This window comes from Panthera uncia, chromosome B4, assembly GCF_023721935.1.
Source record: "Panthera uncia isolate 11264 chromosome B4, Puncia_PCG_1.0, whole genome shotgun sequence".
In the NCBI taxonomy this organism is placed as follows: Eukaryota; Metazoa; Chordata; class Mammalia; order Carnivora; family Felidae; genus Panthera; species Panthera uncia.
Genome location: NC_064809.1, coordinates 53,631,832 through 53,656,132, shown reverse-complemented (window position 1 = coordinate 53,656,132; position 24,301 = coordinate 53,631,832). Strand labels below are relative to the sequence as shown.

The window sequence follows — 24,301 nt, the reverse complement described above, 5'->3', positions numbered from 1 at the left end:
ATACACATGTTTGATGAAACACTGACTTCATTTAAAGTAATTGCCTGGGATCTCACACACACACACACACACACACACACCAGCCCGATAATCAAACCCATGCTCTTAATTATTAAGATATCAGTAATGATGAAGCATATACTCCCATGCATACCTATCTTCATTGCACTGGGTTAGGAAGAGCTGTTAAAACAAATAGAACATATTTGCCATCTGTAGGCTAGTGCATGGGTTTAGAAAGAAATCTTTTGGCATTCTAATACCCTTCTATACCCCTTTCCTCTTCTTAACCTTCCAGTCTACATCAACACCATTTTTTTTAAAGTAGTCTCCATGCCCACCATGGAGTCCAACACAGGGCTTGAACTCATGACCCTGAGATCAAGGCCCGAGCTGAGATCAAGAGTTGGATGCATAACCAACTGAGCCATCCAGGTGCCCCAGTACTAAAGAGTTTTATAATCACTTATCAGGAAAATGACTCTACAGTATTCCTTGGGAGCCACTTCAGTGTTAAAAGAACAACTTGTTTTCTAGTCAAAGTGCAAGTGGAATTGCCAACTACATAAAGTAACACTTCTCTTCCAAGTGTAGTGATTGAGAAACTCTCTACTGGTCTTGTGAAAGATATGATTTAAAAAAAAAAACTTTAAATGCGAATATAATCTAACATTAAATTTTAAAATCTGATTTTCCCATGGAATTGTGTTTATAAACAGGGCGAGGTAATGTCTATGACTATTATGACTTTTCCTTTTGTTCTGACTCCATCAAATCCAAGACTTGTGTTTAATGAGAACAAGATCTTATGCCTTCTGCACACAAAATGGAGATTTATTAGGTCGATATAAATGGCTAAATCAAAAAAAATATCTGATCTCAAGGAGACATCTGATGAACATTGATGGTAAAAGAATTAATTGGGGTCTCATGTACTACTGGTTTCATCAAGTTGTGTATGTTTGCCTAACTACTCTGAGCCTTGACAAGGAAGGGAAAGTGGGTGATTACTAACAGGTGTTCTGCCCAGCAGAAACTGATCTAGTGCAATGGCCGTACTACCATTATAGTTTCTTTCATTATATCAAAAGCAAACAAACAAATAAATATTACTAAATCAACTATTTCCATGACACCGTTTGGGAAGAAAATTCATTTAACATCACCACATACATTATTTGTTACCCTTGTCATTTTGACATTTACATTTATACACACACACACACACACACACATATATGTATATATATATATATATATATGAGCCTTGGCATAGTATACATATCTGTGTTTACTATATAATTACTATGTAAAAATATTTGCCAATATTTTACATCCTGAATTGGTGGAGATTATCAGAAAAGTAAGCCCATAGTTAGAAGACCATTAGTTGGCTGCCATTAAACTCCGTTTCCTCCAAGCTCTACGTAGATGCAGGGACACTGGTGTGGAGGTTAGAAATATTGAGTTGAGACCAGGGCAGGAGGGAGAGATTAGCAGCTTGAGCTGGGCTGTCATCAGTCAACTTCATGCATCTAGATTGCAGTCTCTGGACCCTGAGAAGCAGGATTTTGAAGATATTGTAGGAGAGACATGTGTACATTCTCTTATCTAATCCTCACAACATCATCAAGAAGTAAATATTATCACCCCTATGTTACAGGCTAGTAAATAGTCCACTTCTCACTGAGATGAGCCCAACTCCGAAGCCCTTATTTTTAACAATTCCACTATGTTCCTCCTCTACCAACCTTCTGGTAAATATACAGCATCTGTTTCCTGCTCTTGGCAGCTTTTGCTCCCATCCTCACAAACCTTTGCTCCAGATTCTGATTTTTTATCTGATTTTTAAAAAAACGCTCATATTGATTTTACTGAAAATTTACTGCGAAAATGGAGGAGGAGTGTTCATTGACAAAAACATCACAAAATGTGATTGAACTTCTCAGGGTGACTGTTTCCAGAGAGGTATCTCTGCCTCCTCTCTTGCTCAAAATCTCATTCTTTCACCTCTTTATTTAAAGGGGCTAAAGTTACCCTTCTGAATATCTTTAGCTTTTATACTCTACTCAGTTAAAGAAGAGATTAAAATAAAACCAGAGAAGACAGCACAGTAAAGCAAAAAGTCTACACTAAAAACATGTCCTGGGTGTCTGAGTAAGACTCTGTCTACGCTGTCTCTAAAAAAAAATGTCGTCAAAGTCAAAAATCCTTCTCATTGTCTTCAATATGATGGGTGGACATTGTCCATTTAGATTACAATGTTAATTTAACAATTATTACTTCCTCCTTCTTTGGAAGTAATCATTTCCTGATCATCAACTCCAAATATGCACAGAAAAAAAGTGAATCAGAAGTTAAGATTCCTGTGTTTCTAGAGATGTGACAGGGTAAATGAGTGAAATAGCCCCATGGGACTAAGGTGACCCTGATGGCAGTTAAAAGGACAGATTTACTCTAGCAGATTGTTGTCTTTGTCAAAAAATAGGAAAAATGGATTTAGATTTTGTTTTCAATGAAACATAGAGATCCAAAGTTTTGTGTGAAATCCCCATTTTTGAGAAATAATTGTACCTTTTGTGCAGTGCTGTATGTACCAAGTACAACTCAGGGCGCCATATCATCGTTGTTGCCATAAAAGTTGAACTTTCTGGAACAATGTACCCTACTCTTCCCAGCGGACCTACCCTACCCACTCTGCACTCCCTCTTCCTGAGATCTCACTACTCCCGTGGCTTCAGTTACCAGCTGTGTCCCAGACCTCTTGTCTGAGGTTCTGAGGAGGCAAAAATATCTAACTTTCTACATCTGGCTGGTATCTCAAACTTGCCATTTCTAAAATTGAAGTCATTACCTAGTTTCTCAAATAAATCTATTCTTCCCCCCATATTTCTTACTTTAGTCCACTACCTAACCATCTGCCTTCTTTGGTAGGTACCAAACTACCCTTACTTTTCCACACCCAATCAATTCCACGTTCTGCCGACTGTTACCCATATCCCACTACCTACTTCTCTCTACTTTCACTATTATTACTCTCCTGCAAATTGCTACTATCTTTTACATAGAGTTAATTGGAGCCATTTTTACTGAGGTTGGATTCTATAGCCATTATACAAATGGAAAAATGTATGTCAAACCTCAGTAACATGAGATACTCAGCCAATGAGATACTCAGACTATGGAAAGACCAAATGCAGGAAATGTGGTTTCCTAGTTCCCCCTCATCTGGGGCATCCTCTCTCCTCATCACATGGATCCTCCCAAGCTATTTAAATTGTTTTCTCTTGTTCTTTCTGTTTTCTTTTTGTCTAGAAGATATAATTGAATTTTCAGAAGTTAAATATTCATATGATGCACTTCCAGATCCTACAAACACATCATCTTTAGTCTCAACTAATGCAAATAATGCTGTAAAATGAACACAAAAATGCTGATATCTTTTTGAGTTAGTGATTTCATTTCCTTCAGATAAAAACCTAGAAGCAGAATTGCTTGATCATATTGTAGTAGTTTTTTTTTTAAAATCTTTTGAGAACCTCCATACTGTTTTCCACAGTGGCTACACCACTTTACATTCCCACCAACAATGTGCTAGGGCTCCCTTTTCTTCCAGATCTTCAACATTTTGCCTCTTTCTTATCCTTTGTGTCTCAATTCAAATATCATTTTCTCAGAACAATCTTCCAAGCACTCTCCAGCTAAGACACTCATTTCTATTGAATAGCACTATCACTTTGCAGTTTTTCTTCTTCACAAACTTAGTAACATCTGAAATAATATTGTTTAGTTGTTAACAAGATTGATGCCTATCTGTCCACATGAAGGCAAGGACGTGTTTACTGTTTATTAAAATACCTTCAGCTTCCAGAATAATAGCACATAATAGGTGTTCCATAAATACATTAATTGACTCTTTCTGGATATGCAGGTAAAGGCTAATCAAGCCTTCAATATCCTAAAGACTTACAAGAAGATTACATGCTGTCAAAGCAAAATGTGTGGTTTTCTAAACATATCTAGTGACCTCTGCTGGAATACCTACTAAGGAAACCAAACAGAAGTCTTCCTTTTTCCCTAATTGTCCTCTTACCTCATTTTCATTGAATGATGAAGTGTTAGTGTGAGTTTGAAATTAGAGATCAGAACTTTTGAGACCTTCTGCTGTCTTGGAGAAATTCCACCTGCCTTTCTATCTGAATGACTGTTCTCTTTCTACTCCCAGCTCAACATTTTGTTTTTATTATTTTACTAAAAAAACTGTTTTTTAATTTTTTGTTGTGGGGCGATGGGGGCAGAGAGAATCTTAAGCAGGCTCCACACCCAGCACAGAGCCTGATGTGGGGCTCAATTTCACCACCATGAGATCATGACCTGAGCTGAAATCAAGAGTTGGATACTTAACCGACTGAGCCACCCAGGTGCCCCTCAATTTGTGTTTTCAGCACAAATCTCTGAAGAGAATATTCAAGGAAACAGAAAGCAGAAAACTTTTTCTGATTCCTCTCCAAATCTTATTACATAAATTACTGTCTCTCCTTGCCTTCCCTCCCTGCCACACACGAAAGAAGAAGATTCATCCACATAACATGGATAGATGAAGATATATCCCATGGACATATTTTGTATGACTCCATTTATTTCACTCCTCTTGACTCAAGGAGAAATTTTGAAAATGGCATTCACCACAGAAAAGCAAAGAATTGGCAAAGGGGATTCTTCTGTTAGGAATTATAGGATCAAAAGAGTTACGTAAGTCTACTTGAAGGGTCATTAGGAGATGATGTGTTGTTGAGAATGCTGGTACTTGAAGCAGAAACCCCAAATGAGAATTGAGGACCAGGAATTTCAAAAACAGTAATGAGCTAAGGATGGGAATAAGTGAAACAATCCTGAGGTGATCTGATTAAACTTTTGGAGATAGTTTTTTACTTTTTAATCATCATTGATCAAAGTTACATTCCTTGCATGTTGTACTCAAAACCACCTGGGATTTATACTTTTTCATAGGGAAATTTTTGAGAAAAGTAATTAAGAGAAGGGGGAACCAAGATCTATGCCTAACATCAAAATTTAGATTATAAATGTAGACTACAAAAACTAGGATTTTTTTTAATGCTCTAGAAATAAGACTCAAAGAATACTTAGGAAATCTAAAAGTATTGAAAGTTTGTAAATGGTCCCAGTGAATTCTATGTGTAATCTAAAATGGTCTGCAACCCTAATAAGGGGAATTGCTAATCTTGGATCACTCTGGAAGTGATGAAATAAGCATTGATGACTGAATGAGTCTAGGAGTTTGGCCAAAAGGACAAGGACTAAAGGTCGGGACTTGTGTCGTGCTCAGCCTATGAGGATTCCACCATCTGAAGGGGTGCTTACCTAAGCCCAGAACTTGAGGATTTTATGTATGATTGAGTTGGTCAGGTTGATACTGATTGGAGATACTGTCCTCACTGGACCTGCCCAGAAAGACTGTACAGAAGGGCTGATAATTCCTCCTTCAACTGAGAGTTCTCTGGGAACCACATGAGATTTCATTTGACTGGTTTATACTTATAATAAGTTCCCCAAGCCTGAGATCTTCCAGCTCTGACCCTGCAAGGCTCTCGACACACCGCTACTGGCATCACAGTTTATTGAAAAAGGGATTCAAAAAAGTTTCAGAGGACCAGAGAAAGAATGCTCCGAGGCCGATCTCTATCTGTGACATCCCTGAGCGGGCTTCCTCGGTGGGAAGTGGAAGAACTTCCTGTGGAGGATTTACTGCTGTTTGAAGTCGCTTGGGAAGTAACCAATAAAGGTTTGTACTGCCCTAGAAAGTGGATCTTTGGCAGATTGTTGAAGAATGCAGATTAGGATTTCACAGGGGACTGTAGTGAGAATGAACTGACAGTGAGTGAGGGAAGTATTCAAACTGAATGTAAGTTTAGGTTACATTTAACCGTGTCTATTTCAACAGACAATGATAACTTAGGGCTGTGTGGAAGGGAGACAGTTGAAAGCAGTCGTTGGAATGTGCATTTAAATTAAATTTGACATGCATGTTATGACAAAACAGGAATAATAATATATTATATATATAATTATATATATTATAATATAATGATAATTTACTTCTTTGGTTTTATGATTTCTCTCAACAAAAAAGCATAAACAAGTATTTTATTTTAAGGAAAACCATATGTGATCAGGACCAATTGCAAACTTTAATGCCAAGCACTTTAATGCACTGCTAAAGATTGTGTGAAATACTTAATAATGTTTCTAATAACTCAAGATCAGCTTATAGTTAAAGTTTTAACTTAGAAGCTGCTCAGAATGTATTATATTGAGCTCCTATTAAGAAGAATGAGAATATTTCAAACTTAGAGGAATTATATTTGACATATGTTCTGATTTTCACCTTATGCTAAGTGTTCAAAGTTCTCATGTGTGTACATTCATAAAATTCATAAAATCAAAATAAAAAATCAATTCTGCTTATGTAGAAATGCAAGAATGAATGTGAGAGAACAAAGTACATTCTTCCTCTCTGTAGTTTAATGAGATGGAGGCAAAGAGGACAGAAATCTTATTATGGAAAAGTGTTTTATGAAGAGCTTTTTCTAATGTTCTTTTTCCACTCACAAGGTGTTTGAATGTGCCCAAAGTTCCCTGGAACAGAGTCATCTCTATTACATATCCTAGGCTATGACCTGAAATGAAGGTTTTTTTCTCTATAGAGTAGGTGGGAACTCAAGGATATTGCTTGTTGGCGGAAAAATTGGGGGGATTCTTTAGCACCAGGAATCAGTTCAGAAGACCCCTGTGTGAGTTCTAGCACCTGAGTAGAGCCCCCTCTTCTTGCTTCTTTCCTTCTTTTCTCTCCACTTAGCAAACATTAATGGAGAATTGTTTCCAGGCGCTGGGAACACACTGTTGAAAACCGTTATTCCTTACATCTTGGTGACGTGTGTGCTGATTTCAGGACCTAGAATGGTACCGGTGCACAGAAAATCCTCAATGGATTTTTTTTTTCTTTTGAATGAAGGAATAAATACATTTTGTTTTTAGCCCTAAGTTTCCTTGAAACCCGTTTTCTTTTGTTTCCCATGCAAAGGAAAGAAAAAAAAGGTTTTTTTGGTGGAAAAGGGAACCACAATGTGATTTACCAACATTGACATCATCTCCATCATATCTTTATTTTAATATTTATTACAGCCTAATTTTTTAGAAATTTTTATATAAATGGACAGTTATTGTGTTCACCCTTGGCAATGCACTGATACTATATATGTAGGTTTTCTTTAAATTTACTTTAAACTTTTACTTCCGTGTAGCTCATGGCAGTGATATGAGGCATCTTAGAGATCAATGATCCAACTTCTCTATTTCAAAGATGAAATGGGTATCTAAGGCATTAAATGATTAAGCAAATGGCAGGGTTGGGACTAGCATTTAGGTCTTCTTTAAGCTCATTTCTCTTTTTACTACCACAGAAGAATGAAAAATTAAAACCATTGCCTAAGGAAATGTCCTATAGATGAAAGAACACAGGACTTATGGTCAAGGGACATAGATTTCTAAGACTTTGAAAAAACATCCTTTAAATTACTTGAATATCCATTTATTCATGAATGAAGTTAATGTCATATGCTCCTGGTATCTCACAATGTTTTGTGGCAAGCAAGGAAATCTATTTACATCCAAGAAAACAAAAGATTTATTAGAGGGAAAAAATCCCTCTCTGCCAGAATTTTGCCAATGAACAATGAATATGTGTAAAATATAACAAGTGAGAGAGTCACAGTTAAATTATTGGATGTTAATCCTCAGACTTCAAAATAACACTTTCCCTTGTTCATATTGCCCTTGACATTCATTGCTTTTATTCATTTATCCATTTATCATTGCTCTTCATTTATTATTCATAAAGATTCATCAAGTGTTTATTAGATGTCAGGCACGGGGAAATGAAGGAGATAGAGTTTAACAATACAGAATTGATTCCCAGTCTTCCAGTACTTACAAACCTGCAGGAAGATAGACATTGAACATGCGATTGTTGTCAAATGTGATGACAATAAGAATAAGAGAACAAGTGGCTCTTAGACTATATGTTGGGGGCAAGGGAGAGGCGGTTTCTACCTGGATTGGGGTTGGGCTGGTGGAACCTCTGTGAGAAAGACACAGTTGAGCTGACACCTGAAGGATGAATAGCCATTGGGTAATAGTGATGGAGGAAGGATAAAGAAGGATGAGGGAACTGTATGTGCCAAGATGCAGAGGTGAGAAAGTGTACTCTGTTCAAAGATCTGAGAGAAGCTCAGAGAGGGGAAAGGAGTGGAATGTGAGGGCAGATGGGAGATACCAGCAGGGGGCAGTTCATGAAGTTTAGGGTTACTTAATAGCCTTAAAAATTCTACCTCCAATTCGTGAATGGTGGGAAGCCACTGAAGTTCTAAACAGCAGAAGTACTAAGTAGTCAGGTGTGTTTTTGAAAAAGTGCTATTACTAGTTGGGTGAGAGGATAGCAGGAAAGTAACAGACAAGTTAAAAACTGTGACGTGGTCTAGGATAGAGAGTTTTGCCCAGATGTAAGAAACAAAATGGTTTACTTTCTCCTTTGTTCAGGCAGGCCTCACTACAATCATTTCTTCTGCAAAGACCTGCCCAAATCATGGTAGATTATGGACCAATTATTATGTTGAGAATATTTAAGATCATTAAAAAGACTTGAATAAATATTGTCACAAATAATGTTGCTAATTTAATACATGTGAGCACTTCTGAAATATAGTCGCTAAATGAATGCTTCTTTTTAAAAATTTACTAAAATCAATACATTTTAGTCCTAGGCCAGTATGTAATATAACACATTTAATACTCTACTTTCTCCCTTCTCAAACTGGGCATCAACGCTTTAGGTCACATGGTGTGAAAGGCATAGGGAGAAACTCAGAAACCTACAGTCAAAACGGTGTGGTAAAAACTGATTGTAACTGCAAGTCTGCTCTTCTAAGGCAGGAGTTTGGAAGGTGGGACCCTGATAAAAGAGGATCACAAGGATTTTGTAAACCTTTAAAACTGTATCTGAAAATGGTATGTATAAGTCCTCTTGGAGAAGAGTACTGAATGCTTTCATCAGATTTCCAAAAGCCTTAATGACTGATGTGAGGACCACTGCTCTAAAGTTCCCTAAACCCTGAGTTCCTTTTTGTTAACCCAAAGCGTCAAGAGACAAAATAAAAAAGCTATTTCCTCTAAGTATTGTTTTCCAAATGGATTTTCTCTAAGGCAGAATAAAAAGGATTCCACTTTTCCCAAGTCTTAAGATATTTATCTTTTTGTGATATTGGTCATTTTCTTCCTCTGTCCCTCCCACCCATCACTTTTAAAAATCCATCAATATGTTGTTCCACACAGTTTCTTACAATCTTGCTGTCTAGAGCCTGTGGGCTCTGGGGTAAGAGTTCCTGGATTGGAATCCCAACTCATCATTACCTGTGTGATGTTGGATCAGTCTCATAGCCTCTTTGTGCCTCAGATTCTCTATTTAAAAATAAAGATAATTATAGCACCTACCTATAATGGTGTTGTGCAAATGAGAAGAAATACCAATTGAAAATCACTTAGAACAGTGCCTAGCATTTAATAAATGCTCTGTAGGTGTTAGCTTATTCTTATTTCTTCATAAAATTTATTCATAATATGAGGAAGTTGGATCATTCATTTTCATACTACCTTTCACTTTGAGCAATTCCATGATTCTATTTTTAAATGCAAAAGCAGAGAGGGGGAGGGGAAAGATATGGATCAGGGTTACAGTAATTACGGTTGAGGTGCCTTTGCCCAGTGTGGATATGCAGTGGCTGTGTCAGTGGCATCCCAAGCCCCACCACATGGAACACAATCTATGCAAAAACTGTGCTTGACACACACATAGTTTCAAGATGAGCACTAGTCTCCTCACTTCCTTTTCATCCAGATTACCATGTCTGAGCCCTCCTGTATAAAACATTTGGAGTTATCATTGTGGAATATTCAGGGTGGGGAGTGTCTAAAGTCTTGCTTTGAGTGTATTGTCCTCCACTGCCCCAAACTGCATATGCTTTAATTTAAACCACAGACCAGCAAAGCTCTGGACACATAACCATTTGTTGACCATTGTTACCAGTTAACTATTTCCCATCAGACCTGGTGCCCAAAGAATGATGTCTAACTGTATAATGACTTCCCCTGCTCTGCAACTGTATCTTGGAATAGGAGGGTCAGGTTAGTAGCTATGCATACAGAAGTCATGTAACTTCCAAATTCTGTAAACTTTAAGCAATTAAAAATAGTGAAGATTCTCCCAATATATAAAATACAGTGGACCCTTGAACATTTTGAAGTATGTGGATCCACTTACATGCAGAGTTTTTTCAATAATACAGTACATCACTGTAAATGTATTTTTCCTACCTTATGATTTTTTTAAATAAACATTTTTAAATAAACATTTTCATTTTTAAAATAAACATTTTCTTTTCTCTAGCTTGTTTTATTGTAATAAGATAATATAAAATACATATAACATGCAAAATATGTGTTAATTGTTTATATTATCAGTAAGGTTTCAGGTCAACAGTAGGCTATTAGCAGTTAAGTTTTTGGGGAGTCAAAACTTATACGTGGATTTTTGACTATGTGGGGGGTTGGCAACCCTAACCACCACATTGTTCAAGGGTCAACTATACCTCCTTATTATATAAAACATGTATATTCTTGTTGTATATAATATATTTAGCATAATAACATATAACTTATTATACAGAGACAACATCTTATTTGGCTGGTGTCCATATGCCATACTGCTTTGGAATCCTGATTTTAGCAATATAAGCAATGTTTACAGATGAAAATTTGGGGTTTTAACTATCTCCATGGCATATGCCATGGGATCTCATCTTTTCTTTCTTATGAAAGGCCTGATACTTTGCCCTCACACTAAAGATAGCTCCCATGTTGTTTCAGGAAAATATAGATCAATAAAATACAAAGTACATGTTTGAAAGTGAAGGGTGAATCCAAATTCACTGACCTATGCTGTGGCAAAACAATAATTCAATAAAAAATATGTGTTGGGGAATGTCTGGTTTATGCTCCAAATTTGAAAATAGGAATGATCCTATTTCTATGCCATCACATTCACCTGTAGTTAGCATGCCAGGAGAGGAATTTGGGGTAACATGTGGCATTTAGACAAAGAAAAAGCTGAAGGAAATTAGTTGGCATCTAAATATGAGGAGGACAGCGAGAGGCTAAAACGAGCTTGACTATATGAAATAGTGGTGAGGTGACCTCCTCATGAATAGACGCACAGGAAGAAGTCAAGGGGGAAAGATTCATTTTAAATTAGGCCTCAACCAATACACGATTGCCTTTTTTTTTTAATTTTATGTTTTTATTCCTGATAGACTGAAACCGCATATCCATAGTATTTATGACAGTCTAATGCTATTTGGGGACTATCCTCATCAAAGTTGAAATGGGAAAAAGAAGTAGCAAATTAATTAGCAATGTTTAATTTTGCATTTCAATTCCCACATCTAATCATTCTTTTTTGTTTTTTAGTAAAGATTTTCTCTTCTCCTTTTTGTACTTTGGCAAATAAAAATGTATTTGCATTTACCCAAGTGTATTTGAACTTGAAACACATAATCTAACAAATAAGAATGTCCTAAGATCTCTGGGCAAGATACATAGTTTTACATAAAAGAGAATTTTCAAGAGTAGAGATGTAAGTAAGGCATTAATAAATGTGTGCCATCAGAATCCTATAACATAGCCCCTGATAAGATAAAGATGAAGGAAATAAGTCTACAGAAGAAATTATTTGAAGATTTTGTCTTTTTATGGATAGCAAGTGTGAATAAAGCTTATATATAAGTACGTTGCTATGATGTGACTCTTTAAAGAAAAAAGTTTTAGCTACTCTTGCAAATTATTTCTCTAAATTTGTTTTCCTCAACAAATGGTTTTAACAGTTCATAAAATTTTCTGAAATTTGGAGAAATATTTAGACATATTTGGTTTTGGCCTCAATGTATGTCATCTCAGATTCATTGTTGATGGTAAGTGAATCCCGTTGGTCCTGGTCCAGTCTAGAAGTCTCTGATGGCAAGGTTTACAGGTTTTCTTCATGTGTTCCATGCTATTCTCATCACCTGACATCTGAAATGTGATTGATAATGTCCTTACCATTCTCTGTTCAAGTTAGTTTCAAATTTCTCTAAATTTTCTATAGTTATAAAGTCTTTTCTTAGAGATGAAGTTCTTAAAGACAATAAGTTTATGTAGACTCATATGAAAATTGCTTGCATGTAATATTTACATTTGGGAAATTATATTAACTCTTCTCTTATGTGAATTAATGAATCCTGTTGGTCTCATATAATAGTACGAACATTTGCATTATGTGTCTCACCTCTTAAAAATAATTTAACCAAAAGTATATTTTGAGGTTCAGGTGTAAAGAAAAATTTGCAGATGGCAATTCTACCTTTTGGTCATAGATTGTGATTACTGGTAAGATTTATTATTTAAAGCCTAAATTACCGAGACAATTTAAGAGATGCAATTGCTATCGAACGCTCTATCCTGATGAATTGAAATAACTTATGAAAACCTGAGATGAAAAATAGGAATCTCTCTTTTTAATATACAAGTAATAAAATTGCTCCAGGAAATAGAGCTGAAGATTGGTGCCAGGATCTGTGTTAGCTTTGTGATTTCTCACGGCATTTCTTGAGTTGTTTCCTCACTTATAGCTCATGGACAAAGAATTATTCAAGAAGTTGGTTCAGACTATTTTCATATTCTCATACAACATGATTGCTTAGAGCCAGCACCAGATATTCTGCCTGAGTTTACGAAGGTCGTCTTCCCCTTGGTCCTCCCTATTCCTCTTACCTACCTGCCTCTCAAACCTTTCCTTTTGCATCCTGTTACTCTCCCCTTGCACACTGTGCTGTCAACTTAGGGCCTTGGGTGTAACTCTTCTCTCTGCTTAAAAAGTTCTTCCCCATGATAGCTGCTTGCCTAATTTCTTCACCCTTTTCGGTATTTACTCAAATGAGCTCTAGGTTGGGATACTTCTGCTACAACCTGCCTTCTGCCCCCAAGCTAAGTAATATTTTATCCCCACTGAACAGAAGAGCTAATTGAGCCCTAGACAAGTTGAATTAACTAGTTCAATTTAAGTTGTTTCCAATTTTTTTGCCACAGTAATGCTTCAATAAATATCTTAATAGACATCATTTGGCACTCTTCTTATTTCCCAGAACAATTTTCTAGATGTGGACATGCTGGATCCAAGAGTGGGCATATTTCCCAAGAGTGTACATATTTTTTTGGCCCTGTGTCTTAGTAGTCATGACATCAGTGCCAGAGGGGAAAAATGAAATACCATGTGAAAATTTGTGTCATTGGGTTCGACATGAGGTTTGGGCCAAGCATCCCACCTCAAAATCTATCAGCTCTTTTCTCTTACCAAAAGGTACCTTGCTGGTTACTTTTGAAGGTAAGTGGTTCTTTATCTTGAGAGACATGCTCATCATTTCAGCAATGGCTGTTACATGGACATACTCTGGCCCCTTGGACCACTGCAAGAGTAAAAGGTGAAAACTGTTGTTGAGGGTGTGTGTCGTGACAATGGCTATGGGAAACAACTTTGACCCTTCAGTGTGGATAGAGCTTTAGGCTACATACTGCTCTATTCCAATCATCTCTTCAGATTTCCTTCAAATGTTTGGAATTCTCTGCTGCTGCCAACCTGCTGCTCTCTGACATGCACCCAGAAAAGGCTTTAAAATATGCGTTGAATTGAACCAAATAGTAACTATTTGTTGGTGTCCTTTAAAAATTTTCTTTTAAGGGGGAAAAAAAGTTACAGAGAGAGAGGGAGCCAAACCATGAGACTCAAGGACTGAGAATAAACTGAGGGTTGATGGGGCATGGGGGGAGAGGGGAAAGTGGGTGATGGGCATGGAGGAGGGCACTTGTTGGGATGAGCACTGAGTGTTGTATGGAATCCAATTTGACAATAAATTATATTTTTAAATAAATAAATAAAACTTTCTTTTAGAAAGTTAAATAAACTCTTGTGCTTGATAAATCCTAAATGCTAACTTAAAAACAAGGACTCATTTCCATACCTTCATCACTTAAAGTGAAATACGAACCTGAATGATAAACAGAACCATTCCTTTTCAACAGTTGGTGGCATCTATACTGTGATTCAGACGAAGGCCAAAACCACAGCAGATGAATGGGGAGACAATTATTTTCTGATTGGCCCCTATTTTGAGCATAATATGAAGACTCAGGTGGAACGGTGTGAACCTATAAATGATGCTATCAGAAGAGCAGTGGACACAATGAATAAACATGGCTGCCAGGTAAGGGACACCGACAGACACTTCACCCAGCAAGACCTAGTAAAACTGTTATGCGAGAACAGACCACCATTCACATGACCTCACAAGAGAAGACTATCTCCTTAGGGAAAAGGACAGGGTTTGTGAGAAAGATGATCAATTTAAGTGTAAATGGGTTACATTTGAGGCACTTTGTGAAAGCCATCAAGAAATGTCCAGGAGGGTTATAGGTTTGGAGCTCAACAAAAAGTATAGGATAGAGATGTTTGGGAGAAAGTTATTTGTGTTTAAATTGTAGTTGACATTATGGCTGTTGATAATATTATTCAGTAGAAGTTTATAGACTAAAAGCAGATGTTTTGAGCCAAACCTTGAGGGGAGTGTCAACATGTTAGAACATCTATATTAAAAAACAAAACAAAAAAAACCCCACAACTCAGAGATTGTAAAAGTAGAAACACAGCTAGTGATACAGAAACAAGGATGTACAATTCCTAATCCTCAGAACCTGAAAATATGTTACCTTATATAGCAAAAGGATTTTGTATATTTGGGTCCCGAGGTGGGGAGATTACCTTGGATTATTGAGGTGGGCCCAATGTAATCACAGGGGTCCTTATAAAAGAGAGTCAGTAGAGTCAGAATCAGAATGAAGATGTGCCAGTGGAAGCAGAGGTTGGCCTAATAAGTTTTGAAGATGGAGGAAAAGGCCACATGCCAAGGAATGCAGTAGCCTCTAGATGCTGGAAAAGGCCAGAAAACAGACTCCCCTAGAGACTACAGATTGACTGCGACTCTGCCAATGTGTGGATTTTAACTCACAAGACCTGTTTCAGATTACTGACTCCCAAACATGTAAGGTCATAAATTTGTGTTGTTTTAAGCCACTAGGTTTGTGGTAATCTGTTGCTATCATAACAGAATAGGTCAAAACAAGTGAGGAATAAGTTTCAAGTATGAAGAAGGGATTAAGTCAATGAAAGATTAAACCAGGGTAAATTGGGTTTAGCAACATTCAGGTCTTTCATGGTAATCTTGTGAAATATAGCTTCAGGAGAGATGAGGGTTAAAGCAGATTGCAGTGGTTGAAGAATGACTGAATTGGGAGGAAAAGGGTACAGAAGCTGTGTCAATGAGAGTTTTCTATGAGAAAAAAGGATAATTAAGTAGTTTGCAAATGGCATTGTTTTGAGAATTAGTGTTTTATTAAATGTGAGACCTGATCATATTTATATGCCAAAAGGAAACCCTAGCAGACAGGAAGAAGTTGAAAATTCATAAGAAATGGACAATCGAAGAGAGTAAGATCGCTGAGAATTGGAAAGGGAACACAATCCAAAGCACTATCGAGAGGATTATTTTCCCCCTTTGACTCAAACAGAAAATAAAGGATGAATGCAAATAGAGATAAGTTGATCAAGAAGCAGGATGGTCTCATTTTTGGTGATCTTGCTGAAATAGGAGTTGAAGGTCATCTTGTAAGAGTTAGGAGGAAAGTGTTAAAATAAGATCATTTGAGGAAGAAGATCTGAAAAAGGAAGATGAAAGAATTTCTGGACACCTTGAGGTATACTCGTAACTTTTTAGCGGCACAAATATGCATGACTGTGACTTTCTCCAACAGCAACCAGTAGCCTGGGGGTAAGTAAGTGCAGGAAGTTGAATAATTGGGGATTCAGTGATGTTTAATTTCAGCAATGGGATGAGGTGGCACAAGTCCTGGAGGTAATTAAACTATTGACTGAATTAATGGTTGAAATTGATGGACAGTTATATCTAAAATGGATAGGAAAGGAAGCAAAGTCAGAAAGGAGGCAGTGATATAGGAAAAAATGGAAGGTTCCAGGAACTGGAGGTCTTGAAGAGGAAAAAAAAAAAAAAAGAACATACACACTGGGAGAAACAGAGTGAGAGAAGTGCAGGTATAGACATTGTGGGCAAGTAATAATTCCATTATTATTATACCAGAGGAGGAATAGTTTGGGTTTTGACAAGGATAACGATGCAGCCATGAGCTTGGGTGGCTGAAATGCCATGGACATGAAGCTCTTTGAAGTTAATAAAGTCAGATAACTATGAGGTATATGTGTAAGATAAAATCTTGGATTTTGAAATTGCCCAGAAAAAGATGGAAAAATAACCAGATGATTAATAGAACAAGGAAAGGTAGTATGTTTGAATACCATAAATTTCAAAGATGTCTTTATACACAAATAATAAAATTTCAGTGTAATGAAAAAAATCGAAACTTCCTTCACACTCATCCCAGGAATATAGTTTCTGGGGTGGAAAAATGACAAGCCCTCATTGAGATGTCCATGTGGGTAGCAGCATCTACAAGTTATATGCAAGGCTTAAGATGCAGAAGATTTAAATGAAGGGAACTTGAGTTCCCACAGAGCACAGGGAAATATATCAGTGAGTGTAGCATAGAGAACATAGGAAAATGAGAGAGGGATGCCTGTTGTACTATTGGGGTGAAATAAGACTCTGGAAGGGGCTTGCATTTAAAGCTCTTGTGAAAGAAGAGGGAGATGAAAAGCATAATTGACTGATTGATCTCAAGGTTCTAAATGTATTTCTGATGTACGGATGTTTCTGTTATAGCCAAGAAGTCACTGGAAGCCAATACAAGCTAGCTTACATTCTCTAGTATCAACACTTCTCTATGACCCTAGCACACTGTATCATATGTCACATATTAGGCACTAGTCATTGAATGAATACATAAATCAATGAATGTGCCAAAGAGAAAACTATTCAAAAGTTGTTTGGGGCTCAGGAAAACTCAGTCTGAAAAGGGAGGAATGCCATGATAAATGCTAATCACAATGGGAGCAACCGACAGATAATGGAGGTCTTTCACAGTTGTCCAAGGCTAGATGGGAGAGAAATCACCATGCATTCCTGAGTCCTGTGCAACAGAATGATGATCAAATGGGCATTCAAGCTCTCCAAATTCAGCGTTGGGTGGAGTCACAAGGGTCAATATTTAAACATGTGGACACATTCAGTTTACCCAATGAGAGGCTCTTAGTTTTCACCAATTTCCAAGAAGCGCTTGAAGTGATGTATGGAGTTACATACCATGAAATAGGAGAATAAACATAAAATAAAACTCAAGACAAAAGAATGTGTAAATTACTGTAGAAAAAATAGAGGCCAAAAAAAAAGTTAAAACTTACATATACAGTGATTATATAATTACAATTGGAAAAAAATGAGAGCTAATACATTAAAACTTGCACAAAATAAAATAGGAATAAAGGACTTCAATTTGAAGAATGTAATAGGATTAGACTTTGAGCTGCTAGATTAAAGAGATAAAGTATCTTGGGCAATATATTTAGTTAAGACATCTGGCAGCAACCCTATTGGGAAACACTTTGTGTCACCTTTTTTTTTTTTTTTTTTTTTGATAGAAGGAAAGAAAGAAATCGTATACATTTGTCCACAGAAACACATTTTTCTAGCGTGACCTATTATTACAAGTCCTGTTGCATATAGGGAAATAAGTGACACCATAGACACTATATCCCACTACAAGTTAAAGATACAGACCAGTTCATCTTATGACTTTATCATAAAAACATAGACCATGATATTAAATCCTAAAACCATGAATTCAAGGTCACAGGAGGGTAATCAGAAACAGATGGACAAAGATCACATGATCTAGATACTTGGTTTTTAAATGACCACATTTAATGAAGAGCAAGAACTTGGAGGTTCTAGATGAATGCATGCAAGCCCATTCCATCTTCAGGCTCAAATATCAGATGCTTTGGGTTACCACTACAGCTTCCTATACAGCTTGGATCATCTGCTGTTGAGTTCTAAATAAAGTGTACATACTCTAAGCATAAATACCTTTTTCTCCCTTGCATTGCCTGTTATTACTGCAAGCCCATGTGTTCCTTATATGGCAGGTGTACTTTGGAAGGTGGCTGATAGAAGGGAGTCCTTACGTGGTGCTATTTGACATAGGCTCTTCGGCTTGGAACCTGGACAGGTGGAAGGGAGATCTCTGGGAAGCATGCAGTGTCGGCATCCCTTATCATGACCGAGAAGCCAACGATATGCTAATATTCGGATCTTTAACCGCCTGGTTCTTAAAAGAGGTATAGTTTATCATATAGTCATACAACAGAGGAGGAACATGATTGTGGTCTGTGCCCAGCAATGATCCCATGATTTTGAGATTAAGGTAAATGCGATGATGCCGTCATGATTGTCCTAATACATTTCAAAAGAATCTGACAAAATGTTAGCTTTCCTCTAACTAGATACTAGCCTTTGGGATGGTTGATGATCATGCACTATGTACATGAATTCTAGACTTATGGGAGTAGAAAGTAGCTTGAAATATTTGGTTTTGTTTATGCACGAGTACTTGTGCAGTTGCAGTGGCTTTTAGATATTTTCATCATTTTCTAAGGGCTGAAGTGATCTCAGCAGGTGCTAAGGAGTCCACAGTACTGAAATATCCCCAAAATGAAAAAAAATTAAAAAATAAAAAACCAAGAGCCTTAGAAATCAATTCCTGTGAAACAAGCCAAGCCTGCACTTTTTTAAGTTCTCAAAGCATGGCAGGAGGATTTTTTTTTTTTTGCATTCCTTGCATTAACTCAAAATGATTATGCCTAACTTAAATATCAGATGGTGAAGGAAGAACATCCCTAGCAAAGGGGGGGTGTAGTCTAAGGACAAATCACAGAACTGCATGCTTGGCAGTGTGTCCCCTTGACCAGTCTTTCTTACCGATGAAGTCATATTCCAATAGCCACAAAAAGGTTGCCTTGAAGTCAAGGGGAAGGTGAAGGGGCAGTCCCACTGCTTGTGTTGGTGACAGAATTAGGAGAACAGGGTGAGGGTACTGACAAGATCTGGCTTAATGACAGTAAGCAGTTTGTGTTGTCATCAGTTGGTGGAACCAACTCTTCCTCTGAAAACTACCTCCCTGAGCCACTGCCCCCCAGGACCGAGGTCAGCTTCCGTGTGTGTGTGTGTGTGTGTGTGTATGTGTGTGTGTGTCTTCCCTCTTCCTTTCTGTTAAAGAGAACTGGAGAGGAGAGAAGCAAGAAAATAAAGCCCCAATATTCTCTAAAATAAAGCCATTTCAGAAACAGAAATTTTCTTTGATTCAAAGGGTAAATAAAGACATTGACAAAAATCCCAGGCTGCTGGGCAAGCCTGTTTCTGCAGTCACCTCTTGGATGCCACCAATCTGTGCAACTGCTAATAACTGTGAGGAAATTTTGAAGAGCAGGTACTCTAAAATACAAAGGTCCTAGCCTAAGTCAGTGGTTCTCAAAGAGTATTTCCATGGGCCACCAGGAGCATCGCCTGCAAACGTGTAAGACATGAGAGCTCTTGCCTCCAGCCCAGAATTATTGAATCAGATTACCTGGTGATGGGACCCAGATATCCATGATTAACCAGCCTTCCAGGTGATGCTGATGTTCTCTAAATGTGAGACCTGCCTCCTTGGGTAAACTTTCGGCTTCCCGATTCTCTGCTCAGTTTCCTTGAATGCACATGTTTTGTTATCAATTCTACTCCCTCATTGAGGAAATAGGCAATCATAATGGCAGTGGGATGTAAATATTAATAGTAGAATGTAAAGGGTGAAACAAGGTAAGTTTAAGGCAAAGAAACTGACACCTCCCTAGTTTTATTTTTTTTTATTTTTTTAATATATGAAATCTATTGTCAAATTGGTTTCCATACAACACCCAGTGCTCATCCCAAAAGGTGCCCTCCTCAATACCCATCACCCACCCTCCCCTCCCTCCCACCCCCCATCAACCCTCAGTTTGTTCTCAGCTTTTAACAGTCTCTTATGCTTTGGCTCTCTCCCACTCTAACCTCTTTTTTTTTTTTTTTTCCCCTTCCCCTCCCCCATGGGTTTCTGTTAAGTTTCTCAGGATCCACATAAGAGTGAAACCATATGGTATCTGTCTTTCTCTGTATGGCTTATTTCACTTAGCATCACACTCTCCAGTTCCATCCACGTTGCTACAAAAGGCCATATTTCATTCTTTCTCATTGCCACGTAGTATTCCATTGTGTATATAAACCACAATTTCTTTATCCATTCATCAGTTGATGGACATTTAGGCTCTTTCCATAATTTGGCTATTGTTGAGAGTGCTGCTATAAACATTGGGGTACAAGAGCCCCTATGCATCAGTACTCCTGTATCCCTTGGATAAATTCCTAGCAGTGCTATTGCTGGGTCATAGGGTAGATCTATTTTTAATTTTCTGAGGAACCTCCACATTGCTTTCCAGAGTGGCTGCACCAATTTGCATTCCCACCAACAGTGCAAGAGGGTTCCCGTTTCTCCACATCCTCTACAGCATCTCTAGTCTCCTGATTTGTTCATTTTGGCCATCTGACTGGAGTGAGGTGATATCTGAGTGTGGTTTTGATTTGTATTTCCCTGATAAGGAGCGACATTGAACATCTTTTCATGTGCCTGTTGGCCATCCGGATGTCTTCTTTAGAGAAGTGTCTATTCATGTTTTCTGCCCATTTCTTCACTGGGTTATTTGTTTTTCGGGTGTGGAGTTTGGTGAGCTCTTTATAGATTTTGGATACTAGCCCTTTGTCCGATATGTCATTTGCAAATATCTTTTCCCATTCCGTTGGTTGCCTTTTAGTTTTGTTGGTTGTTTCCTTTGCTGTGCAGAAGCTTTTTATCTTCATAAGGTCCCAGTAATTCACTTTTGCTTTTAATTCCCTTGCCTTTGGGGATGTGCCGAGTAAGAGATTGCTACGGCTGAGGTCAGAGAGGTCTTTTCCTGCTTTCTCCTCTAAGGTTTTGATGGTTTCCCGTCTCACATTCAGGTCCTTTATCCATTTTGAGTTTATTTTTGTGAATGGTGTGAGAAAGTGGTCTAGTTTCAACCTTCTGCATGTTGCTGTCCAGTTCTCCCAGCACCATTTGTTAAAGAGACTGTCTTTTTTCCATTGGATGTTCTTTCCTGCTTTGTCAAAGATGAGTTGGCCATACGTTTGTGGGTCTAGTTCTGGGATTTCTATTCTATTCCATTGGTCTATGTGTCTGTTTTTGTGCCAATACCATGCTGTCTTGATGATGACAGCTTTGTAGTAGAGGCTAAAGTCTGGGATTGTGATGCCTCCTGCTTTGGTCTTCTTCTTCAAAATTACTTTGGCTATTCGGGGCCTTTTGTGGTTCCATATGAATTTTAGGATTGCTTGTTCTAGTTTCGAGAAGAATGCTGGTGCAATTTTGATTGGGATTGCATTGAATGTGTAGATAGCTTTGGGTAGTATTGACATTTTGACAATATTTATTCTTCCAATCCATGAGCAGGGAATGTCTTTCCATTTCTTTATATCTTCTTCAATTACCTTCATAAGCTTTCTATAGTTTTCAGCATACAGATCTTTTACATCTTTGGTTAGATTTATTCCTAGGTATTTTATGCTTCTTGGTGCAATTGTGAATGGGATCAGTTTCTTTATTTGTCTTTCTGTTGCTTCATTGTTAGTGTATAAGAATGCAAGTGATTTCTGTACATTGATTTTGTATCCTGCAACTTTGCTGAATTCATGTACCAGTTCTAGCAGACTTTTGGTGGAGTCTATCGGATTTTCCACATATAATATCATGTCATCTGCAAAAAGCGAAAGCTTGACTTCATCTTTGCCAATTTGGATGCCTTTGATTTCCTTTTGTTGTCTGATTGCTGATGCTAGAACTTCCAGCACTATGTTAAACAACAGCGGTGAGAGTGGGCATCCCTGTCGTGTTCCTGATCTCAGGGAAAAAGCTCTCAGTGTTTCTCCATTGAGGATGATGTTAGCTGTGGGCTTTTCATAAATGGCTTTTATGATCTTTAAGTGTGTTCCTTCTATCCCGACTTTCTCTAGGGTTTTTATTAAGAAAGGGTGCTGGATCTTGTCAAAGGCCTTTTCTGCATCGATTGACAGGATCATATGGTTCTTATCTTTTCTTTTATTAATGTGATGTATCACGTTGATCGATTTGCGAATGTTGAACCAGCCCTGCATCCCAGGAATGAATCCCACTTGATCATGGTGAATAATTCTTTTTATATGCCGTTGAATTCGATTTGCTAGTATCTTATTGAGAATTTTTGCATCCATATACATCAGGGATATTGGCCTGTAGTTCTCTTTTTTTACTGGGTCTCTGTCTGGTTTAGAAATCAAAGTAATACTGGCTTCATAGAATGAGTCTGAAAGTTTTCCTTCCCTTTCTATTTCTTGGAATAGCTTGAGAAGGATAGGTATTATCTCTGCTTTAAACGTCTGGTACAACTCCCCTGGGAAGCCATCTGGTCCTGGACTCTTATTTGTTGGGAGATTTTTGATAACTGATTCAATTTCTTTGCTGGTCATGGGTCTGTTCAAGCTTTCTATTTCCTCCTGATTGAGTTTTGGAAGAGTGTGGGTGTTTAGGAATTTGTCCATTTCTTCCAGGTTGTCCAGTTTGTTGGCATATAATTTTTCATAGTATTCCCTGATAATTGTTTGTATCTCTGAGGGATTGGTTGTAATCATTCCATTTTCATTCATGATTTTATCTATTTGGGTCATCTCCCTTTTCTTTTTGAGAAGCCTGGCTAGAGGTTTGTCAATTTTGTTTATTTTTTCAAAAAGCAACTCTTGGTTTCGTTGATCTGATCTACAGTTTTTTTAGATTCTATATTGTTTATTTCTGCTCTGATCTTTATTATTTCTCTTCTTCTGCTGGGTTTAGGCTGCCTTTGCTGTTCTGCTTCTATTTCCTTTAGGTGTGCTGTTAGATTTTGAATTTGGGATTTTTCTTGTTTCTTGAGATAGGCCTGGATTGCAATGTATTTTCCTCTCAGGACTGCCTTCGCTGCGTCCCAAAGCATTTGGATTGTTGTATTTTCATTTTCGTTTGTTTCCATATATTTTTTAATTTCTTCTCTAATTGCCTGGTTGACCCACTCATTCGTTAGTAGGGTGTTCTTTAACCTCCATGCTTTTGGAGGTTTTCCAGACTTTTTCCTGTGGTTGATTTCAAGCTTCATAGCATTGTGGTCTGAAAGTATGCATGGTATAATTTCAATTCTTGTAAACTTATGAAGGGCTGTTTTGTGACCCAGTATATGATCTATCTTGGAGAATGTTCCATGTGCACTCGAGAAGAAAATATATTCTGTTGCTTTGGGATGCAGAGTTCTAAATATATCTGTCAAGTCCATCTGATCCAATGTATCATTCAGGGCCCTTGTTTCTTTATTGACCGTGTGTCTAGATGATCTATCCATTTCTGTAAGTGGGGTGTTAAAGTCCCCTGCAATTACCACATTCTTATCAATAAGGTTGCTCATGTCTATGAGTAATTGTTTTATATATTTGGGGGCTCCGGTATTCGGCGCATAGACATTTATAATTGTTAGCTCTTCCTGATGGATAGACCCTGTAATTATTATATAATGCCCTTCTTCATCTCTTGTTACAGCCTTTAATTTAAAGTCTAGTTTGTCTGATATAAGTATGGCTACTCCAGCTTTCTTTTGGCTTCCAGTAGCATGATAAATAGTTCTCCATCCCCTCACTCTCAATCTAAAGGTGTCCTCAGATCTAAAATGAGTCTCTTATAGACAGCAAATAGATGGGTCTTGTTTTTTTATCCATTCTGATAGCCTATGTCTTTTGGTTGGCACATTTAATTCATTTACATTCAGTGTTATTATAGAAAGATACGGGTTTAGAGTCATTGTGATGTCTGTAGGTTTTATGCTTGTAGTGATGTCTCTGGTACTTTGTCTCACAGGATCCCCCTTAGGATCTCTTGTAGGGCTGGTTTAGTGGTGACAAATTCCTTCAGTTTTTGTTTGTTTGGGAAGACCTTTATCTCTCCTTCTATTCTA

At 37.6% G+C, this 24,301-nt stretch overlaps 1 protein-coding gene across 1 annotated transcript in view; it reads left to right on the top strand.

Moving 5' to 3' along the window:
* The first annotated feature begins 5,307 nt into the window (after positions 1–5,307).
* The window catches only part of GYS2 (glycogen synthase 2), a 56,009-nt gene continuing 37,015 nt past the window's right edge, over positions 5,308–24,301 (top strand). Inside the window, exons 1-3 of the mRNA XM_049625174.1 lie at positions 5,308–5,803; positions 14,242–14,423; positions 18,332–18,523. Coding sequence (XP_049481131.1) covers positions 5,683–5,803; positions 14,242–14,423; positions 18,332–18,523 — 495 coding nt within the window. The 5' untranslated portion in view covers positions 5,308–5,682. The remainder of the gene's footprint in view (positions 5,804–14,241; positions 14,424–18,331; positions 18,524–24,301) is intronic.